The 21,868-nt window shown below is 38.9% G+C and overlaps 1 protein-coding gene and 2 long non-coding RNA genes across 8 annotated transcripts in view; 2 read left to right on the top strand and 1 right to left on the bottom strand.

Annotated features, from left to right (window-relative positions):
• Nucleotides 1–3,801, top strand: part of LOC118241374 — a 328,035-nt gene extending 324,234 nt beyond the window's left edge. For all 6 annotated transcript variants that reach the window (XM_035526250.1, XM_035526249.1, XM_035526251.1 and 3 more), the window contains 2 exons: nucleotides 110–400; nucleotides 2,027–3,801. In XM_035526250.1, the coding sequence (XP_035382143.1) occupies nucleotides 110–400; nucleotides 2,027–2,211 (476 nt within the window). In that variant the 3' untranslated portion in view covers nucleotides 2,212–3,801. The remainder of the gene's footprint in view (nucleotides 1–109; nucleotides 401–2,026) is intronic.
• The window catches only part of LOC118241406, a 91,892-nt gene that overhangs the window by 17,976 nt on the left and 52,048 nt on the right, over nucleotides 1–21,868 (bottom strand). The window lies entirely within an intron of this gene.
• Nucleotides 6,727–13,637, top strand: LOC118241391. Its single transcript, XR_004776038.1, has 3 exons — nucleotides 6,727–6,796; nucleotides 12,292–12,359; nucleotides 12,679–13,637. It is a non-coding gene; the product is annotated as an uncharacterized LOC118241391 (long non-coding RNA).

Raw genomic sequence — 21,868 nt, 5'->3', positions numbered from 1 at the left:
AGGAGCTTGTGTGTAATGTTTAAATGTTTATATCAGATTTGCAGTTCTGAGGTTACATGGTCAAATGAGTTGTATATTACATTGAAGTTTCTAATTGTTTTTTCCACAGCCTGTAATTCTTCAATTCAGATTAAGCCTGGTGAACCTCTGGTGCTGGATTTGCTCATATCAGAGTCAGTGGAGGTGATTTATAACAGCACAGATGCAGCTGCTCCCTCTAGTGGACAGATCTGCACAGTGGCTGGACACTCACTGAAGTGTAAACCTGAATACACTCGGAGAGTGTCGCTCATCTCTGCTGTGGAGCTGCAAGGAACCACACCATCTGATAGTGGAGTTTACAGCATCAGAGACACTAAGCATGAAGAGATTATACAGACATGCACAGTTACTGTGGAAGGTAAGTGTGGTTACTGTGATTTTAATGTTGCCTAGAATTACTATGTTGGGGACGGGGTTGTGCATAGTATCAGTAACTATGTTTACATGCACATCAGTGGTTCAGTATTAGTTTGACTATGAATGCTAGGATCATGTAAACAGCGTGGACGGAGTGCCATAGTTTGAGGTCTTGGTCTTAGTTGAGGTCCTGTTTATCTAAGCATATCCCCAATAGAGCATGTGGACCTGGTTGGTTTTCACTGGACTCTTTGTGGTGGATTCTCACATGGACACTCCTGGATCCAGCTACTGATGTTTTATGGCACTTGGTGTGATACCTGCTTACTCATACCAAAACAATCATGAGTTATTGAGTGATGAGTCAGAAAAATTGAAGTGTTGGTATTTGAAGGTGTTACAACCCTGTTTGCGTTATGGGTAGGGTTATTTGTGTTTTGTTTACGTTTATGTTACATCCTGTGGCTCCTCCCCTTCATGATGTTCCTCCTCCACCTGATCAAGTCTTCTGTCCTGTGCTGGAATTGTCCTGGGCTGCTGCCTCATTCTACCGCACGCATAAGGGGAAGCCTGGGAAGAAGCAACAGGCTGCGATTCATATCCACTGTTGCTCTGGCTGCTTGTGTTTGTTCAGTGAGTGTTGTTTGCCGATTATTGTGGTTTTGGGCCTCTGCTTGTTAAATCATTCTGACTTATCGCTTCCCCTTTTTCTGGTCGTGTTCACTGTTGTAAATATTATTCTGTGTATAGTGTATTGTAGTAGTCCTGTGTGAATCGTAGTTGGGAAGTTTGACACCATTTTTATTTGCTCAGTTCTTTACTTCTGTTTGTTTGTTTTTGGGAGTAGGGAGGGTTATTGTACTTAATTTTGTTTGTGTTCAGTTGGGACAGTTGGTTGTTTTTGGCAGCAGGGCTTGATGGTTGGCATGTTTGCCTCTCAGCCTCTGAGTCCCTCTCTGGGTGGAGTTTCCGTGTTCTCCCTGAATCTGTGTAGGTTTCCTCTGGGGTCCTCCCAAAAACATGGAGGTTAGGATGACTGGATACTCTAAAACTGTATCAATGTGAGTTGTGCATGAATATAGATAAAGATAGATGTGTGTGTGTGTGTGTGTGTCCAGTGATGGTTGGTGCTCTGTCCTGGTCTAAATCTCCTCCCGTTCTCCTACACCTGGTTCAGTCCCCCAGGGGTCTGGTTTCTGATGGAGAATACGCTGTTTGTAAATTGGTTGCTGCTTCTCATCTGTCTGTGAGTGATTTGAGTGTTAAAGCTGATGTCTGCCTGCAAAGCGTCCTTGAGTTTGAGAAAGGCACTAAATAAATGTAACCAACTAAATTAATAATTTTTATTTCTAGTGTGGCTTATGTTTTATTTTTTAGCTTGGCCTTGTCTGCTCCTGATGCTCAACCCTCTACATACGACCCTCAATAAATCTACAAATACTTCACCCCCAATACCACTGTTCACTGTAGTAATTATGCTGTGTGTTAATATGTAAATTAATCCCACAATCCCTCTCGATCCTGTCATGTTCACTCTGATGCATACACATATAATTATAACTCTGTACTGTTTAAATAGTGGTTCATAATTTCTGACCATTTTTGTCTCTTTGTGTGTGTGTTGCAGAAGTCCAGCCATGTCCCAATCAGAGCTCCACAGTGACGGTGTTGACGGTGCTCCTGGCTCTGACGGGGGCGGGGCTTGTGGCAGCAGTGCTGGTGATTGTGCAGCTGAGGAAAAAAATTCAGGAGCTCCAGAAAGGAAGTACAGTGAATGGAACAGTAGCCATGACAACAGAGGAGTTAATATGAATGGACTAAACCACTCAGATGAAGAGCAGAGGTGATCTCCCAGTAATAACCATGAGAAAGTCTGAGAGAAGATAAATGACTTCGCTCTCTTATACACACACTCACACACACACACACACACACACATATGTACCCACACTGCCTTTCTCTGTACCATTCAGGGGTTAAAGATCAATGTATGTTCAGTCATACATGATCAGAGTTTTATGACGTTAGCACTCCTGAACTCACCTGGTAGAGCAGGTACAGTAAGATACATCTCCAGAATCATGGGTTTGATCCTCAGAGAGCACACATGATGTCATACTGATAAACATACATCAGTCACTATAAGAGCATCTGCCCAGTACTGTAAATGTAATGTAAAAATGTAATATAAAGCTGTTTATGTAAATATTACTATGAGATCCTGTGATGTAATTTAATGCACATATAAATACTTTTGTGTCAAGTCGTGGAAAAACAGGTATTTTTTTTCTGTAGCATCTTTTACATTTTAGTTGCCTTTTATTTAAGAGTCTCCCCTTATTGTCCAGGTTATATTTTCAAGAGTTCTCTTGTGGTCTTGGTGATTATGGTCAGTTGTTGTGGTTGGTTTTCCCAATGCTGTAATGCTGCATTAATTTCAAAGCATTCTGCTCAATAAGTAGCTAAGGTTTGCCTGCCCAGGTAAAGCAATCTCCAATATTAAGTAAATCAGACATGTATTATGGAAACAGGCCTGCTTCATGTCATTTGGTTTTGAGCAAGGTTGACAGACCCTGTGGTGTTTACTGTTTTTATCAGCTGGCTATTATTAAATGAAGTAATTAAGTGAAGTAATCTGTCTAAGGGCAAGATCAGTTCACTAGAGTTAGAGCCGGGATGCATATAGATAACAAGATGAATCAACAGGCATTAAGTAACTAGAAAGTAAAGACTGTAAACAGTGAGTTGTATTAGAATCAGTAGAGTTGTCATTAAGTGCAGATATGTGCTTAACTACGTTTATTTTATGAGTGTAATAAGCTGAACATTTGACAAGTTTCATGCTTGTACCTTTAAACCTTTAAGGATCAGTATCAAAATAAATGGTTCCAAAGGGAGGATGAAGGCATTAATGAAAGGAGAGGAGAGAAGGAGTACAGAGACTGGTGCTGCTGGTATAATATGTAGTTTGGATGTCACGGAACGTTCGACTCCCGCGAGTCATGTGGTTTGGCCCGCCATGTGCAGTGGGAGGATCCTCATTTGTGGCCACACCTGCACCTCATTTGTTTATATGTATTTAAACCCTCGTCATAGTGTGCAAGATCGTTGGTCATTGTGGATGTAATGTCTTAATGTCATGGTTAATGTTCTTGTCATCGTTAAACGTATGCGTGTTTGTGCTTGTTTCATGTAAAATTTTGCTCATGAATATTAATGAGGTGTTTCTGCTCTGTGCCTCTGTAAATCCAACTGCTTCTCTTGCAGTGCCTTATGGGTAAAAACCTGCCATGTGTTTTTATCTCAGACATATAAGATGTAATGCGTTTATTTTATGGAACTTTTTGTTTAAATGTATTACTGTATTTTGATGCCTGATGCATTGTTACCAAAATACAATCTTTTAAATACATCTATGGTCTGTTTATCCTGAAACTGTCGATTAGTCTGATTTGATATTTTGAAGTAAATGTTACTTCAAAAGTCTCAGTTTGAACACAATTTATTGCAGCAACAACAGACACAAAATGAATACTTTTAATGATGTTTGAGGCATTTAAAATGTTTAATAATTTGGGGGAGCCTTTATGGAAATGATTCATGTGAAATAGCCGTTATTTCTTAACAAGTGTTGGCAAGTAAAAACAACGCACTAAAAGAAAAACATATTTGATTAGTGGATTTATGTTAGAGGACCAACTGGATAAAAATTTAATTTTGCTCCAAGTATTGATCTAAAACTCTAATGGATATATTTCAATTTACTTTAAGCTCTCGCGAGGAACTTGTCATGGATCCCCACTCACCTTCTGTCCTGGTATCACCATGTGGATATAAATTCAGAATTTGATGCTTTATTTGGATGATACTTTGTTTGTAATTGATCCAGTTAATTCAGTGTCCGCGCTTCTTATAATTATTGAATCCTTTTTTGAGGGAAGGTTAATATTCTTAACATGAACTGTGTGTACCCAAAATTAATGATCTACTACAGTCACTTCCTCTGGAAGTTCCTCTGATATATTTTAAACAATTCGATGCTCTGTGTGAGGTTTATTTGAAATGCGAAAATTACAGCAAGCTGTTGAGAGTGGTGGTCTAGGGCTACCTAAAAGTTTATTTTATTAATACACTTTAGCCTTAGACGTTTGGCTCACTGGTCACTCCACTCTGAAAGGTCTCCCCCATGGTACGGAATTCACCATCAGCCCAACTACCACTTTTACACTGTGTCTCAGTAAAATTATCATGGTACAGTAGTTCAAACCCTGTGGCTTCAAATTTGCTAAACATATGGAATAAAGATGTAGAATAAAGCCATATGTTTAAATGTAATCCCTATTTGAATCCTCTAACATTTCACTAAACCCAAAGTTATGTATTGCAAAATCCCCCATTATGTGAAAGGAGTGGGTTGACTGTGTTATATTAAATATGTATAGATAGAAGATATTTATGATTTATGAAGGGTATAAAAAACATTTTGGATCAAGACTCATTAAAATCTTTCAACCACATGGTGCAGGTATTTAACTTGCCCAGATCACAAATTTGGAGATATTTGCAATTAAAACATCTGCTAAAGGGAACTTTTTGGCGAAGTCAAAATTATCCACAATAGGCAGAGTGGCTTTGTGAGATGTTAAATATATATGGTAAGAGACATGAAGTATCTGTTTACTATTCTTACTCCTCCCCATATCCGTGTGTGTATGTGTGAATCACGCCCCTCCCTCGTTAGTTGTGTGTTACACCTGTCCCTTGTTAGTCATCATTAACGTGTATATGTAAGTCCTTGAGTAATAGTCAGCCCTTGTCAGTGTTTAACCTGATGTATGCTGTTACCAGCCACTTCTGTAGTGTTTAGTGTCCTACTTTCTTTTACATGTAGTATCACTGGTCGTGTTTTGCTTTCTTTTTTATGTGTTTCTGTGTGCGACAGCTCGTCATCATTCCAGTGCTTCAGTCAAGATACGATAAATCATTCCTCTGTTCAAACACTGGATTCTGTTTAATCTGGTGGCCACACTGGTCAAACACTGGATTCTGTTTAATCTGATGGCCCACACCATTCAAACACTGGATTCAGTTTAATCTGGTAGCCACAGCATACAAACACTGGATTCTGTTTAATCTGGTGGCCACACTGGTCAATCACTGCATTCTGTTTAATCTGATTGCCCACACTGGTCAAGCATCTGTAGGCATGACCTTGACTCTGCCACTGGCTGTAGTAACCAACCAATCAGTTAGGCTGAACAGATGGAAGGGCCATTTCCTGTTACAGTAAATCACCAATCAGATTGAAGAGTTAATTTGGGAAAAGAAGAAGCCCCAAAACAGCAGAACAACTAACATTTTAAATTATAATCTTATAATAAATGTGAGACATTGTTCCTTTATTTTACATTATTTATCTTCATTATTCATAATTACATTCACAACATTTCATTCCGCCACAGATAAAACATGTTCCTGTGATATAGGCAGCACAGAGGAAGTGAGAGGTTTAGTTGAACAGACATGTTCAAGGTATACGATACTTGGATATACCTTTTCCATCTTTTCTGGATAATGTAAAAGAAAATTTTGGTCCGGTATTCCAGAAAATGACAGCAAATATTGGAAGATGGTCATCCCTAAATCTCTCTATTTGAAGGAAGGTTAATATTCTTAAGATGAACTGTGTACCCCAAATTAATGATCTACTACAGTCACTTCCACTGGAGTGCCCTCTGATATATTTTAAATAATTTGATGCTCTGTGTAAGACATTTATTTGAAATGGGAAAATTACTGCAAGCTGTTGTGAGTGGTTGTCTAGGGCTACCTAAACACTAATTTTATTATTATACTTTGGCATTAGACATTTTGCTCACTGGCTGCTCCACTCTTAAAGGTCTCCCCCATGGTATGGAATTCACTACCAGCCCCACTGCCACTTTTACACTGTTTGTAAATAAACCCCATGGTTTCAAACTTGCAAAACGTATAGAATAAAGATGTGGAATAAAGCCATATGTTTAAATATAATCCCTATTTGAATGGATCCTCTATCATTTGGCTAAAGCCAAGGTTATGTATTGCGAAATCCCCTATTATGTGAAAGGAGTGGGTTGATCGTGACATGTTGATAGATAGATAGATAGATAGATAGATAGATAGATAGATAGATAGATAGATAGATAGATAGATAGATAGATAGATAGATAGATAGATAGATAGATGGATGGATGGATGGATGGATGGATGGATGGATGGATGCATATGAGCGACATTTGCTCCGCCCTCTACTTACCCTCAGGTGTTCCTGTACGAAATTATTTTCTGAAGTGAAAGTATTTTCTGAACTGTCATTTTCGAAGGTTGAGCGGACTGCAGATACGCGTGTTTAAAGGTATTTCTAACTAAATTCATTCTGTTTGATAAGATGCGACATCAGTGCAGTTTAAATCAGCATGTTTTGTGAGATCATAGTTCCGCGTTTAATTCGTAGGTCATTTAATCCCAAAGGTGGATTAAAGTAAAGATTAAAATCCTGGTAAAGATACGCAGCTAAAATGGCGGACACCCAGCACGATTGCGCCCTTATGTTTAAAATAATTTAACGAGGTCAGATATAGATTGTCAGTTATTGTAAATCTGGATTTTAAGTTGTAGTTAGTCAGTAATCTTTCCAAATGGTCCCAGTTAAAATTCCTCTGTCCTAAACGTGAAGTCGCTGCTGTGATGTGTGTTTTTTACAGTTAGTTTTCTGTTCAGTTTCAGTCATTTTATAATGTTGTCCACATTCTCAGTGGACAGTTCAGATTCCCTGTATAGTTCATTAGCTGTAGTGTTACCTATAGTTAGGGTTGGACGGTCGACACTGACGTTTCTACGCTTGTTTGGAGTTTTTGAAGCGCAGCGTTTTGAAACGCTGATCCGAAGTGTGGCTCAAAACGGCCATGTCACGTGACCACGGCTAAACGAAGCTTGTGTTTCTACAAGTGTCATACAGTACCTGACAGTGTTTGAAACAAACCTGATCACACGTCTGTCTCAATCACAAACTATATGAATGCTTACAAGTCAAGAAAACACAACGCAACTTTGAGGGGTTTTGTGAGAAAAGAGAATTTAAGAGACGGAGATTCAGTGTTGTGTAGACAGAAGGTTATTGATAGGACATATTGACTGATAGGCTAGTGAGAGACATCCAGTGAGCACTAGTTAGGATAGATATAGTGACATTAATATATAGAAAGTGTATGTAGAGAGAGATCCTCTGGTTTACTGACAGGAGTGATGTGCTGTATATCCACACATTTATATAATGGTAAAAACACCTGTGCATGCCAGCAACATGTGTTCTATGTGAATGAATCTTTTCCAAGACTGAGGAGGTAATTTGGGAAGAGAAAAAGCCCCAAAACATCTATCATTTTAAAATATAAATCTTATAATAAAAGTGAAACTTTGTTCCTTTATTTTACTTTATTGATCTTCATTATCCATAATCATAATTATCTACATTCACAACCCTCAATTGCTCAAGTTGTGTTCAGTCAGAATTGTAAGTCGCTTTGGATAAAAGTGTCAGTTAAATGCCATAAATGTAAATATTTCTTTGTTTATCAAGTCATTGAGTCAGTTCTAGAGATTTGTCACTAGATGGCACCCAAGTACCAGTTACTGTATATTGATCTCACTTATTCATTACGATGATCTCACTTAGTCATTACAATAACTGTAAAAGGCTTTTCTGTGTATTGTGCATGTTGTCATTTACAAACAACATTGACATTTAAAGTCATATCTGTATTTGTGTGTTAGACCACACATTGGTGACAGAGACTTGATCTCATAGCATTATATAATATTGGTTAACCTATTCTCTACTTCATAGTTCTGTAACATCAAAGTCCATGCCTGTTATTACACCTTTGAACTCAGTATGGCTTTAAGTGTTCTGGCCAACACACGAGGTTGAACAAAGTATAAAGCCAACCAGTGCCAGTCATACCAGTCCCCTACAGTAGTCTTTACTACACTTTTGAAACCTTTAAACTATTTTCAACACAACTGTTTTGAACATCTCAATGTTTCACAAAGCCTCACTTTTCCCACCACCACCTATATTGAACTGTAAATGTAGTGAACTACTGATGTACACTGATTAAGGACAAAGATACCACCATCTATATTGAACTGTAAATGTAGTGAACTACTGATGTACACTGATTAAGGAAAAAGGTACCACCACCTATAGTGAACTGTAAATGTAGTGAATTACTGATGTACACTGATTAAGGACAAAGATACCACCACCTATAGTGTATTGTAAATGTAGTGAACTGATGATTAAGGTCAAAGATACACTCCCAAACAATGTGCACATATACGGCCGTTTCAGTATCTGTGTGCTGTGGGAACTTTGATACATATAAGAGCTTTTTCCATCCACATGAATTACACATGTTGCACACAACTCAAGGTTTTTAACTGATTAACTGTAAGAAATATCAGGGCACAGACACAGTGAAGGTCTCCATCTTTCACAGGACTGTGGGGATTCTGAACCAGCACTGAAAATCTTTAGAAAATCACTAACCAAACATAATCTGTATATAATATTAATTCATTAATAATAAGTGGTTTCAATCGATTAAAAATTAATCCAGTTAATCACAATAATAGACTATGATTAATCATTATTAATCATGAAGTTTAACATCTTAATACAGTATTACAATACTAGTATTTGCTTGTATTTTGGGGGATTAAACAAATTCATGTGTAGCAATCCACCATCGTCCCCGTCCCAAGGAAACCTCGACCCTCCGACCTCAATGACTGCCGCCCTGTTGCCCTCACATCGGTCGTGATGAAGTGCTTTGAAAAACTAGTCAGAGACTTCATCACATCTTCCCTGCCAGACTCCATGGACCCACTGCAGTTTGCATACCGCCACAACCGCTCCACTGATGACGCAATTGCACATCTGCTCCACACCACACTGACTCACCTGGACGAAGGGAGGGGAAATTATGTTAAAATGCTGTTTGTCGACTACAGTTCAGCATTTAACACTATCATCCCCTCCCTACTCACTACTAAGTTGGAGGATCTAGGACTGCATACATCCCTGTGCGACTGGATCTCCAACTTCCTAACAGACAGACCACAATCAATAAGGGTGGGCAACTGCGCCTCATCCACCCTCACCCTCAGCACTGGAGCTCCTCAGGGTTGTGTCCTAAGCCCCCTGCTCTATTCACTGTACACCTACGACTGCACAGCCACTTCCAGCTCCACCATCATTGTCAAGTTTGCTGACGACACCATTGTCATGGGCCTGATCTCGGACAACGACAAGAGGGCCTACCTGGAGGAGATTAAACACCTGGAAAACTGGTGCCAGGAAAATAATCTCCTCCTAAACGTCAGTAAGACAAAGGAGCTGATCGTGGATTGCAGCAAGAAGCAGGAGCGGCACTACCAAGCTGTGAGGATCAGTGGAACCACGGTGGAGAGAGTAGATAGTTTCAGGTACCTTGGTGTTCACATCTCGCAGGACCTGTCCTGGTCCCACCATACCAACTCCCTGGCAAAGAAGGCTCATCAGCGTCTTTACCACCTCAGATGCCTAAGAGACTTCAGACTGCCCTCCAAGGTACTGCGGAACTTCTACACCTGCACTATCGAGAGAATCATCACGGGGAACATCACAGTCTGGTTTGGGAATAGCATCAAGCAGGACAGACAAGCACTCCAAAGGGTAGTGCGTTCAGTAGAGTGCATCACTCACACGGAACTTCCTGACCTGCAGACCATCTGCTACAAGCGGTGCCAGACCAAGGCCAGGAGGATTGTGAAGGACTGCACCAATCCCAACAATAGGCTCTTCTTTCTGTAGAGGTCAGGGTGGCGCTTTTGCTCCCTGAAGACCACAGGCCATTCAGGCCCTGAATCAGGGAAACTGATAAACTGTGGGGACCACCACCACCATGTAACATAACTCTGTATATATATATATATATTCAATTACCGTGTAACATAAAAACATAAAAACTGTAAATATTCTACAAAATGGATCTGTACATTCTGTACATTCTGTACATATATATACACAACCATATACATTGTACATTGTGTATATAAACATGAACTTGAATAAAGGAATCCATTGTTTTGCTTTATTGTATTGGAAAATCTCAGCTTAGTTGAATAAGAAGGAAGATTTTTAAACTTGCCTTTCAGCACATGTGTGTTAAAGGAATCAGTTCCAGCAGTTTGTCAATAAATTCATATTAGATACATGTATGTTTAAGTAAGTGTCACGGAGCGCTCCGCCCCCCACGAGTCACGTGGTACTTTGTCGCGTGCAGGGGGATTCGTGTGTGTGTTTGTAACCACGCCCCCCAGGATTGCACACACCTGCCCAGGGTTTAATGGTGAATGTTTGTCTGTCTATTCAAACCCCTTTCAGTGAGTGCACCCTGTTGGTCATTGTTGCTACTTTGTGTAACTGTCGATATATGTAAATAACGCTGTAGCCGTAACGTCTGTTTGTGTTATCTCCATTTCATGTGTATGTGTTAGTCGTCCAATGTTCAACATGTTATCATGTTCACCATAGATGCATGTGAGTGCCAGCTTTGTCATCTGTGTTTAATGTTAATAAACCTCTTGCACTGTCAAGGGAGTCTGTGCGTCCTGCGGTACTCGGGCCAGCAGTGTTAAAATAAGTAATTTGCTTCTCTGAAAAATCCCACACTGACAGTAAAACCACAAATAGAACTCAGGGTCTTGATAGCTGTGCTTTTGCTTGAATTTAAAGTGGTCTTCACAGTTCATAATGTAAGTAATGTTTATTGTGATTATTATTAAATACCATTTAAATTCTGCTAACATACCAAACACAGGAAAATAAATACTTTTTCTTCAGTTATTTACTTGAAATAAAGAGACACACATGCTCACATGCCCAGCATCCAGCAATTAAGAAGATTAATTTTTTCATTCATGTCATGGAATTTGAATGAATAAGTATGTGTGCTGGATAGGACTGGACTTTACATTATTATTATAGAGCAAGAAAAGAAAACTACAACCAAAACACAGTGGCACAGTTTTAAATATGAATAAATAAATGTGCAGGATGATTGTACATGTGTGCAGAGGCAATGCATCTATAGCAACTATCTATAAGAAATGTCTGGCAAGTGTCCATAACCAAAGCCATAAAGTGACAGAGTGCTGTCCATAAGTGACGAGTGAAAGAGATCAGCACTGACTACAGTGCATGTAAAGCACATGAACAGACACAAAGCTGAATGTATACCTGGAACATTAATGATTTAGTGACAACTGACATTTGAGAATGAAAAGCATTTTACTGAGTAATAAAATGCTTCAGTACAGCCTAATGCTCATGATGTTAGCTGCTACTTAGCATTAGCTTTAGGCTATAATGCTATAAATAGGATAAGTAATCTTGCTAATTAATGTTAGTGGTATTGACTCAACACATGGTGAATACAAATTACGTTTCTAGCAGATTGTCTAGCGGAATTACAATTAGCTAAAAGTCAAATACAAAAGCAAAGCAGTAAGTTAAGTTCCCCCAGCGTTTCAACCATATAAACATATTATATACAGTCTGAGGTTTCAGTTTCTGACATAGTACATATGTACTCTCAGTATAAACATATGCTTTATAACTCAAATAAATAAATAACAGAGCATGGAGTGGAAAACATGAATCAGAAGCAACTAAGAGCCCAACTTTAAACCTTGCAGTTAAACTGATGCCCTACCACCTGTATTAGCCTCAGAGGTGTGTGTTTCTCATAGTTAAACTGATGTCCTACACCTGTATTAACATCAGGGGTGTGTGTTTCTCTTCAGGGGTTCCACAGATATGCACAACTACAGCATCCTGAGATCAGTCCTGATGGGTCTACTGATCTTAGCTGGTAGGTTTTACCTGTTTATAGTTCTGGAACAAATACTGACAACCTCATAAATTAAATATTGGGTAGGATTTTTATATTGGAAAAACATTAACAGCTAAAATAACTCGAACACCTTAGGTACAGTGGTGCCCCCAAGGGGTGGCTAGGGGATCTGCAGCCACCCGAACTGACACTGTTTCCTACAAGTTGAGAATTTACTTGTGAGGCTAAATGTGGCTGGCTAGTGTTGGTTAGTCTGTAGCAGATATAGCTGTAGTTTATTGGTGTGTATATCTGGTTTGTTAAGTTGTGTTACTTTTTTGTTAAATTGACATTTTAGATGTGCTACCCTCAGAAGTGGAGCTTAAATGGGTGTCATTCACCCATCACAAACTATACCAAGAAGCCTCCAGGAAAACAGTATTTATAAAACGTATTGTTTTATGTTTAAGAAATACGTTATACACAATTTCTGCTCATTTCCATTTATACTTTGGCTCATTAAAAGTACAAACAGCTGCAACCGTGCTGCTTCCAAATGTTCCAGCGCTCTTCTCAGGCTACACGGCCTCTTTCCCTGAAGTCCTCTAGTGCGTTTCAAGAGTCAATCAGAATACGTCTGATACATTAAACACCTCCAATTACAGATTATCACATTAAGTACATTTTTTGTTGAACAACCATATGAGATAAACACAATAACATTCATATACCCACACTGTTGCTTTTTAAAGCACAATTTCTTAGACGCTTAGTGTAATTTGTTATTATTTTTATTTTACTTTTTTTTTTTACTGTGGCTACATTTACAATTTTGTATTTGTCTAATTTAGACTTTATGCAGTATTTACTGGGGATACCCATACAGTTCCCTGTATTTGGTTATTGTAGTGTTTGTAGTATTTACTGGGGTTACATGTACAGTTCTGTGCATTTGGTTAGTGTATCTTTATGCAGTATTTACTGGGGTTACATGTTACATTTCTGTGTGTTTGGCTACTTTAGGCATTGTCTGTAGCCTGTATCTGGGCGTTATGCTGTGTTCGTAGCCTGTATCTAAGGTGTTATGCTGTGTCTGTAGCCTGTATCTAGGTGTTATGCTGTGTCTGTAGCCTGTATCTAGGTGTTATGCTGTGTCTGTAGCCTGTATCTGGGCTTTTTTGCTTGCACTCGTATACTGACATTTCAATCTCTGCCTCTGTTAGTAATATTAAGATGAACAAATTACAGCAGATTGATCTGAATGGAATATATTTGTAAATATTTTTGTAATTTGTGCTGGACATAAATAAAACCTTTTGTTCTCAGCTAATTATTAATATTTATGTTTCATTAACCTACACCCTTGATTTATTGGTGATAATTAATTCAAATTGGAATTTCATAGGTTTATTGATGATCCCTTGGCTGATCTCATGAGAATATCATAATCTGATAAGGAATTAAATTGTGTTCAGTTTATTATACACTATTATAATATTGATTTGTATCTTTGTATTAACCTGCATAGCCTGAAACTACTCTGTGCTGTGAGGCCTTTTTAGTGTACCACCACAACCCTAACCCTCTGCTGTAACACAGTTTAGTGTACTACCACAACCCTAACCCACTGGCTGTAACACAGTTTAGTGTACCACCACAACCCTAACCCTCTGCTGTAACACAGTGTACCACCACAACCCTAACCCTCTGCTGTAACACAGTGTACCACCACAACCCTAACCCTCTGCTGTAACACAGTTTAGTGTACTACCACAACCCTAACCCACTGGCTGTAACACAATTTAGTGTACCACCACATGTTCACTGGTCCCATCTGTCCCCCACTAAATATTGTCTGATGGCACCACTGCATAAGTTACCAGGGTTGCAGATTGTAACCGATAATTCAAAGTTTAAATTTCTATCTATTAAATTTTCTATCTTTCTATCTATCTTTTCATAGGCAAATCAAATATAAAGTTGAAGAGGGACACAGTTTCTCCTTGTATTCTACACTCTCTCTCTGTCTCTGTATCTGCAGTTTTTTCAATCATGTACATGTTCATTCATAAGATATGTTTTGGTGTTACTGACTAACACAAAGATGTTAGTGACTTAGGTTGTTAGTTGGGAATTTGGTTCAGTATTTCATAGTAGGTGTTTTGGTATAGCAATGACTTATGCAGCCAGAAAGTATGAACTGGTTCTTGTGCAGTGATCTTGTCTCATAAATCATGAGCTTTTCTCACTTACACTGTAGTGAGATTAAATGTATAAAATGTTTTAACAGGTAGTGTTAATTTGATGAAAAAGTTAAGACTGGTTCAGATCTAGCAGCTGAAGAAAGTTGAGTGTGTGCTGTTGAATGTGTTGAATGTGTGCTGTTGAATGTGTTGAATGTATGCTGTTGAATGTGTTGAGTGTGTGCTGTGTAACACAGATTTTTCCATCCGCCGTCTTCTCCTCTTCTCCAGTTCTTCATTCTGCATCATCTCTCAGCTCACTAAAGGTGAATCTTCATGACAATGCTACTCTCCCCTGCATTCAGACATGTTCGGGTCTGGTCACATGGACTGTGTCCTGTAAACCACATGGCATTCTGGCTCAGTGTGACCAGACATCCTGCCAGTCAGAGGAGGGATTTCACATGTCCCATGATCAGTAACTGAAGGGAGATCTCTCCCTCACCATCACTGATGCCGATTACACTAAGAGGACCTGGTACATCTGTAAGTGTGATGGTGTAGGGATCTGTGATGTGAGTCTACGGATAGAGGGTAAGTGTCCTCCTTTATTTTCCCTACTAAACATTTGCAATTGGAAAATAAAAATAAGTTGATTCCATTTGGTGGTAATCTGTGCGTGTGTCTGTGTGTGTGTGTGTGTGTGTGTCCTTGCAGCTCCTGAGGTTTCCATGCAGTTTACCTCTGGAGAATCTCTTATCCTGGATGTGCCCATATCGGAGCCAGTGGAGATGTTTATTAACAGGACTAGTGATGACAGTCCAAACGTTGTCAGATTATGTGAGGTCATAGGTCATGAAATTCAGTGTGTCTCTGAGCAGAGAATGAGCAGAGAATGTCAATCAGTTCCAGTCTGCAGTTGAAGGAGCTGAAAGCGTCTGATAGTGGCGTTTACATCATATGGGACATCAGGAATAAGGAGACTGTATTCACCTTTAGAGTCACCGTAGAAGGTAAGACTTTAACTTGCCTGAGCACAGTCATGTTCAGGATACTCTCAGGTAACCTAATGTGTAAATCAAATAGCAAGATTTCTTTTTTTTTATGTTTCTATCTGTGTGATTTCTGGTTGCTTATAAGTCTGACTGTGCCTTCAGCAAAAGGTGAGTATAATCTGCTGTTTTATATTTTCATTATATACTTCACAATATACTTCAGTATGAAGACAATCAAAATATAGTTAAACTCACAGTTTTGAATAATAAACTCATTTACTGACCAGTAATATGAACGGTTCCTTAATAAACTTAATAAACAGAAAATACATCACCTGTGTGTGGTCCATCTACACTGATTGTACATTGTCCATAGAACATCTCCTACATGAAGCGGTTCTAGTGGAGGGGAACCCTGCACATCAGAGTAGACTCTTCCTCCTCCTCCTCTTCCTCTTATTAGTTACATAATAATATATACATTTCTCAGATTCAAGGATGCTTTACAGACATATCAGCTTTTACAAACACTCACACTGTAACGTTGGATGTTATATGTGAGTAGCAATTGGCGCGGAGCAGGACACACAGACCCCCTCATCTGTGAAAGACGTTTATTAATATAAAACGTGGACAATAGTGGCACTCACATATAACATACGACCCCTTGAAGACAGTGTGTGTATATACTGTAATGACTCTTCCTGTGACAGGCTGTAATGGAGGATAAATGTAGTCCTTCATAGTGAACAGGAGAGCTCACACTCTCAGGCAGCTGCTGGCCATGGGGTCTCATACTAGAACTGGAACTGGAAATGTACTACAGCCATTGATCTCACTATAGCATTAATCCCACTATAGCATTAACCCCTATGTAATCCCACCTACTTCCAAATACATCGATTCAATTTAGCATTAATGTCACTTTATGTGCTAAAATAATCAATCCACTCTTTTATCACTAATTCAAACAGTATTTACATATTTCCATTTCAACATTACTTTCTTAAAATGATCAAAAGTGCCTTTGTAACATCCATTGATGGGAACATCACACCTTGGTCTATGAAAAAGAAAAACCTTTTTTATGGAGTATAAATACATTTAGAAAAGGTGTGATTATCTCTCAGGTTTCAACTTGGACACACACACACACACACACACACACACACACACACACACACATGCACACACACTGTAAGTCTTGCTTTTTTAGGAGGATTGATACCATCACCTGTGAGCTGTGTTACAGCAGGGTGTTTATTAAAAAACAGAACAAAACCCCAACTTTTTGGGTCATGTGACCAGCCAGAAACTCATTATGATGAACTTCCAATCACTGAATGTTTTACCATTGTTGTCTTACCTTTGTTTCCAAATACAGTATATTGTAAATAAGATCTGGCAAAGCTACTGAGATCACTGGTAAAATATTTACAAGTAGGTGTATTTTTGCACTGAAAATTCATTAGATTCCATTTATATGCACTGATGGAAGACTGTAAGCTTTTCTTCTTATTCTAGAGACAGTTGATTACCTGCATTGCCAAGTGAGAATTAATTTATCGTTTGTATGCTTGAAATTTAATAAATGCATTTATTCTTTTCTCCCTGTTGTTAAGTGTATTTAGGCTGTGCCAGAGGACTGTCCATTATAATTAATAAGTGTATAGTTACTGAAACATTTCTTTTATATTTTATATTCAGTGTGGAATAGTGGCACCCAGTCAGAGATGAGAGAATTGTTGGTAAAATGTTCTATATATTCTCTTCACATGTTCACTGTAGATGGCCTTCTCATCCCATGATATTTAACAACCTGTTGGTACAATCAAAGTCCTGTTGTATTATTTTGCTTCCTTTGTCACATTGTTTAATGTTGTTGAGGTCATTCTCAGTGAAGGTCCTGATGAAATGTGCTGCGTCTGTGGCTTTAGTTCTGCTTTCTAGATGACAATGTCTCCAATTATATTTCATATGTATGTTGCACATCTTGGTTTGTTTTGACCCCTATGACCCCTATGTGTACAGTTCTTAGCCACAGTAAGAGAGCTTTTTAAATATTTTTATGTCGTACCATAACCCAAAGTCTGCCCTGCTATTGGGGGTATGTGTGGCTGCCTGATCTGCAAGGCAGAGGCCATTAAACCAGTTGTATTGTATATGGTTTGTTTGCACCTGGAGGTAGCTTGCATAACTGGACACTGCAGGGCACTAATAACCCATTGTAGGTGGTTACTGTGGCTTTGGAGAATAAAGGAAACTGAAGAAAAGCCAACCACCATGTCTCTTGAAGTGTTGTGTCTACTTACTCTGACGTAGTACTTTAGTGTGGCATTACTGGCTATAGATGCAACAATATTCACAGTCATTACATAAATAATTACGTGTAGAAACCTATAATAATTACGTTGACCAATTACATAAACGAAGACACTACATAGACCAATTGTTGTATTAATATATTTAACACTAAGAACTCTGCATTTATGTATAAACAGAAGATTGTTAAAAAGTTTTTCCATTGACTATATAAGGCTGTAATTTTCAAACAAGCACATCTATGTAATGTTCGTATGTTTGATATGAAATAATGAACATGCATTTCCTGGCAGTCAACCCATTAATGCAGTGAGTATTCTATATCCGCAATTGGTTTAACCGCGTATTCTGCAGATGTGGTCAGTGCCATAAAATTCTAAACTTCAAGTGAGGTACCGCTGTACAAAGGTAGTGTAATATAGTGTGGTGTTCTGCACATGCACAGTCCAAAACAAGCAGGTACTTTCACTTTGATTAGCGGGAGGCAGGATGAGGAAGGCGGTAAATTTAATGTTATACCAACATGATCTGTAGCGGTGCTTCTTATGCCTGTTAAATATGTGCAGTATCATAGTGACGAGCGCTATTGGGTTTGAATGGAAACATTTTGATGTCTTGGATTATGAATAGTTGAAGCAGGATTTCAGGCAGAAGTGATCAGGGTCAGAAAGTCTGACCTACGAACAGATTCATTGTGACGGTAAGGCAGACGAACATAGCAACTGTCTAATGTGTTATTAGATGCGAAAACGTTTATGATACTGTGATCAAATGAAGGCCTGTAGTTATTCAGAATATTTTGATAGTTTCAAAAGTTTGTGCTTTGATCCAAAGTTGCAGCTTGTTACTTAAAACCGAAGGACAAATAGATCAAACAAAGAGGCAGATTACCAGAGCAATGGTGGGATGTTGGTGGTTATTGACAGATTAGATCTATAATTTATTTATTTATTTTTTAAAAGTTTATTTATTGACAGGTTAAATGTATCGGTATAAGTGTCATAACTCAAAGTTCATGGAAACAACATGCGCCAAATACAATGACGTTTATATGGGGAATTAAAGCTTAGTTGAGGTGGAAACATTTTCTTGGTGTCACGGTACGGCCCCTCCTCCCAAATGTCTCAGACGTGTGTGTGCGTGCGTGCTCGTTTGTATGGCCACGCCCTCCCCGTGTATCACATCTGTTCCTCACTTTGTGTCATTATTGTGAGTGTATATAAGTCTCTTGTTTAAATGTGGATGTTGCCGGTGTTTGACCAAGTTAGTTTAAGCGCTACATTGTTTTTGTTGTGTCTTTCAATAAATGTCTTTGTGTTTTACACGGCTACTTTTGCACCTACTGTTTTGCACCTACTGTCACTGTCTACTTTAGTAGGTATTCCTGGTTTATAGGTGCATTACAGACCTGTAGACTAATTGATTCTGCATATTGCCATGTACAGTATCAGCTACTAGAAAAACTAGTTCAGGTTTATTACCATGTTTGTCAGGTACAAGGCTGGTTGCAGGGCAGTGGGTACTCAGAACTGGGGTTCAGAAGATAACAGTAATCCACTTTCAATCTCCTTTGTGTAATGACTAGTGGAAATAACAGGTTATTTTATTCATGTGCACAATGCCTTGTTGGAGTAAACATTATGTCATACCCTGTAAAAAAGGAGTTTTCACATTTTATCTCAGGCCTATAGCCCTGTGTTTCAATAGTCTGCCTTTAGCCTTTAGTCTTTAGTCCTGTAGTAGAAACAGGACTAAACCACTAACCCACAATAGAAACAGGACCAAACCACTAACCCACATTAGAAACGGGACTAAACCACTAACCCACAGTAAAAAAAAGAACTAAACCCCAGTACACCTCAGCAGCACAGTAGTCTTCATTTGCCAGAGGAGGATTAATCCAGGATCCAAAACATCAACGTCCTGCCATTATGTTGTATCACCCAGTTAAATTCCCTAATTCCCAGCATTCATTTAGATATTTCTAGGAACACTAACACACGTGAGAAGTATGAAAGTCGCCTACATATGAAAGTAATTTACATCTGCTGGTTGCTACATCTGGTGGTTCTGGAGACAGACTGCCCTGCACAGTTTCACACCTGATCCAGCTGATGGAAGACTTGATGATGAGCTGATGACTTGGATCAGGTGTACTGGGACAGGGAAACCCAAAAACTGTCAGTCATTGGCTGCACTGCTATGAGCCTTAAATTTATCTGACAAACATGTTATAAAACCTGAAATAGTTTTCTTGTGGCTGATAAACCATAGATAGCAATATGTAAAAGAATCAATTAATCTGTAGCTATAGGTTATTTTAGTAATTGAGTATTCTGCCAGTTACTTCAACTTTGGATTACTTTATCAATCGAATATCAATTGTATCGAATAATTTCTAATGATTTTAAAAATAAATGTACCCATACTATTTTTCATGGGACCTCTGTCTTTCAAGATATGTGCAGGAACATCTGTTTGTGAATGGAATAGTCATTAAACACTATTTGGACAAAGCTGGTGTAATGATCCTAAGTGACTGTTAATTACAAAAAAGAAATGTAGACAGTACACTGCTTATATGAATGGAAAGACAATATAGAGTTTTGTTTGCACACATGAAAAACATAAACCAGGTAAAAATGAGTAGTAGCTCTGTGGTTAAGGTATTCAACTTACAGTCAGAAAAATGCCAGTTCAAGCCCCAATACTAAACATTTGCCACTGTTGGGCCCCTGTGCAAGGCCCTTAACCTTCACTTGCTCAGATTGTATTCAGTCATAATTTTAACTTACCTTGGATAAATGTGTCATCTTTTCCAATATCTTTCCAATATCTATGTGTCATAAATGTGCCTTCTTTTCCAATATCTTTAAAATGTATGCATGCTGTCATGGTGGCTGGTCCACCACCGAGAGGGACATGCCCACATCAGACGGGGGCCATACTGTTTGTCTACCCCGTTCTCAATCACCTGAAAACTGATTGGAGACACCTACTCCTCATCACCGTGTCTCCCTATTTATACACCTGCAGGTGCTGAAGAACAATGCTGCGCATTAATGGTCAAGGATACTATGGAGTTCTTTCAGTGTATTGCAACTGTGTGCTGCCAGAACACCAAGGTTGTGGTGTTTGCACCTGTACCAGAACACCAAATATTTCAGAGGATTTCTTTTTAAGTTAACTGTTTACATTTATGTTTACATCAAGAATCCCATCATGACAATGTGAATCAGAATTAATCTCAATTTGTGTGTTGACAGTTTGCTTAATCTGGAAAGTGTTAATTCACTGAGTCATATTTTCTCATAACTATAAATGTGAACATATCTGATGTTTACTTTGCCTGCATACGAACCCAAGGAATAATTTCAGCCATCAGAAAGGAGTCACATTCAAAGGCACTTGGTGACTCAGTCAGACACTCACTCACGCACGCACGCCTCTCCACAAAAGCAGCGACACTTGGAAAACACACAATACAGCAACACAGTCCATCTCGAGATGTGAAGCACCACTTCAGGTGCGCTGGGTGAATTTAATCAATCATTTAGGTCATTTTAATCATGTAAAGTAGCCAGATAGTCAGACACCCTGTATTTCACACAGAAATGACCGACAGACAGGTTAACGAGCAGCTAGCTAGCTCGAGCGGTTCTGGCCGCTAACTTCGCCCATTAAATCTCACTTTTCCAGTAAGGTCTTGACGTACCGGAATTAAAACCACAAAAAGAAATTGAGCCCAACACTTAGCAAAAAAGAATCGAAGGGAAAATATAAAAAGCGCGCTCGGCTTCACTTACCGCACGCTGTAAAGCAGAAGTGAAACAAGGCAACAGGACAGCAACGGGATGGCAACGGGAACGCCAATGAAAATTCGAGAAGCAAATTGGAACAGACCAATGAGAGGACGCAAGTATTCTGGAACATACTGGAACAAAATCAGGGTCAGTAGAATGGGGGTCAACATGTAGAGACGGACAGAGCCAGAAAACGAAAGCACAATAATAAAGAACAAATACACCGATAGAAACACAACTGGGAA

Source organism: Electrophorus electricus, chromosome 5, assembly GCF_013358815.1.
Source record: "Electrophorus electricus isolate fEleEle1 chromosome 5, fEleEle1.pri, whole genome shotgun sequence".
Taxonomy (NCBI): domain Eukaryota; kingdom Metazoa; phylum Chordata; class Actinopteri; order Gymnotiformes; family Gymnotidae; genus Electrophorus; species Electrophorus electricus.
This window is presented reverse-complemented; position numbering and strand designations above follow the sequence as displayed.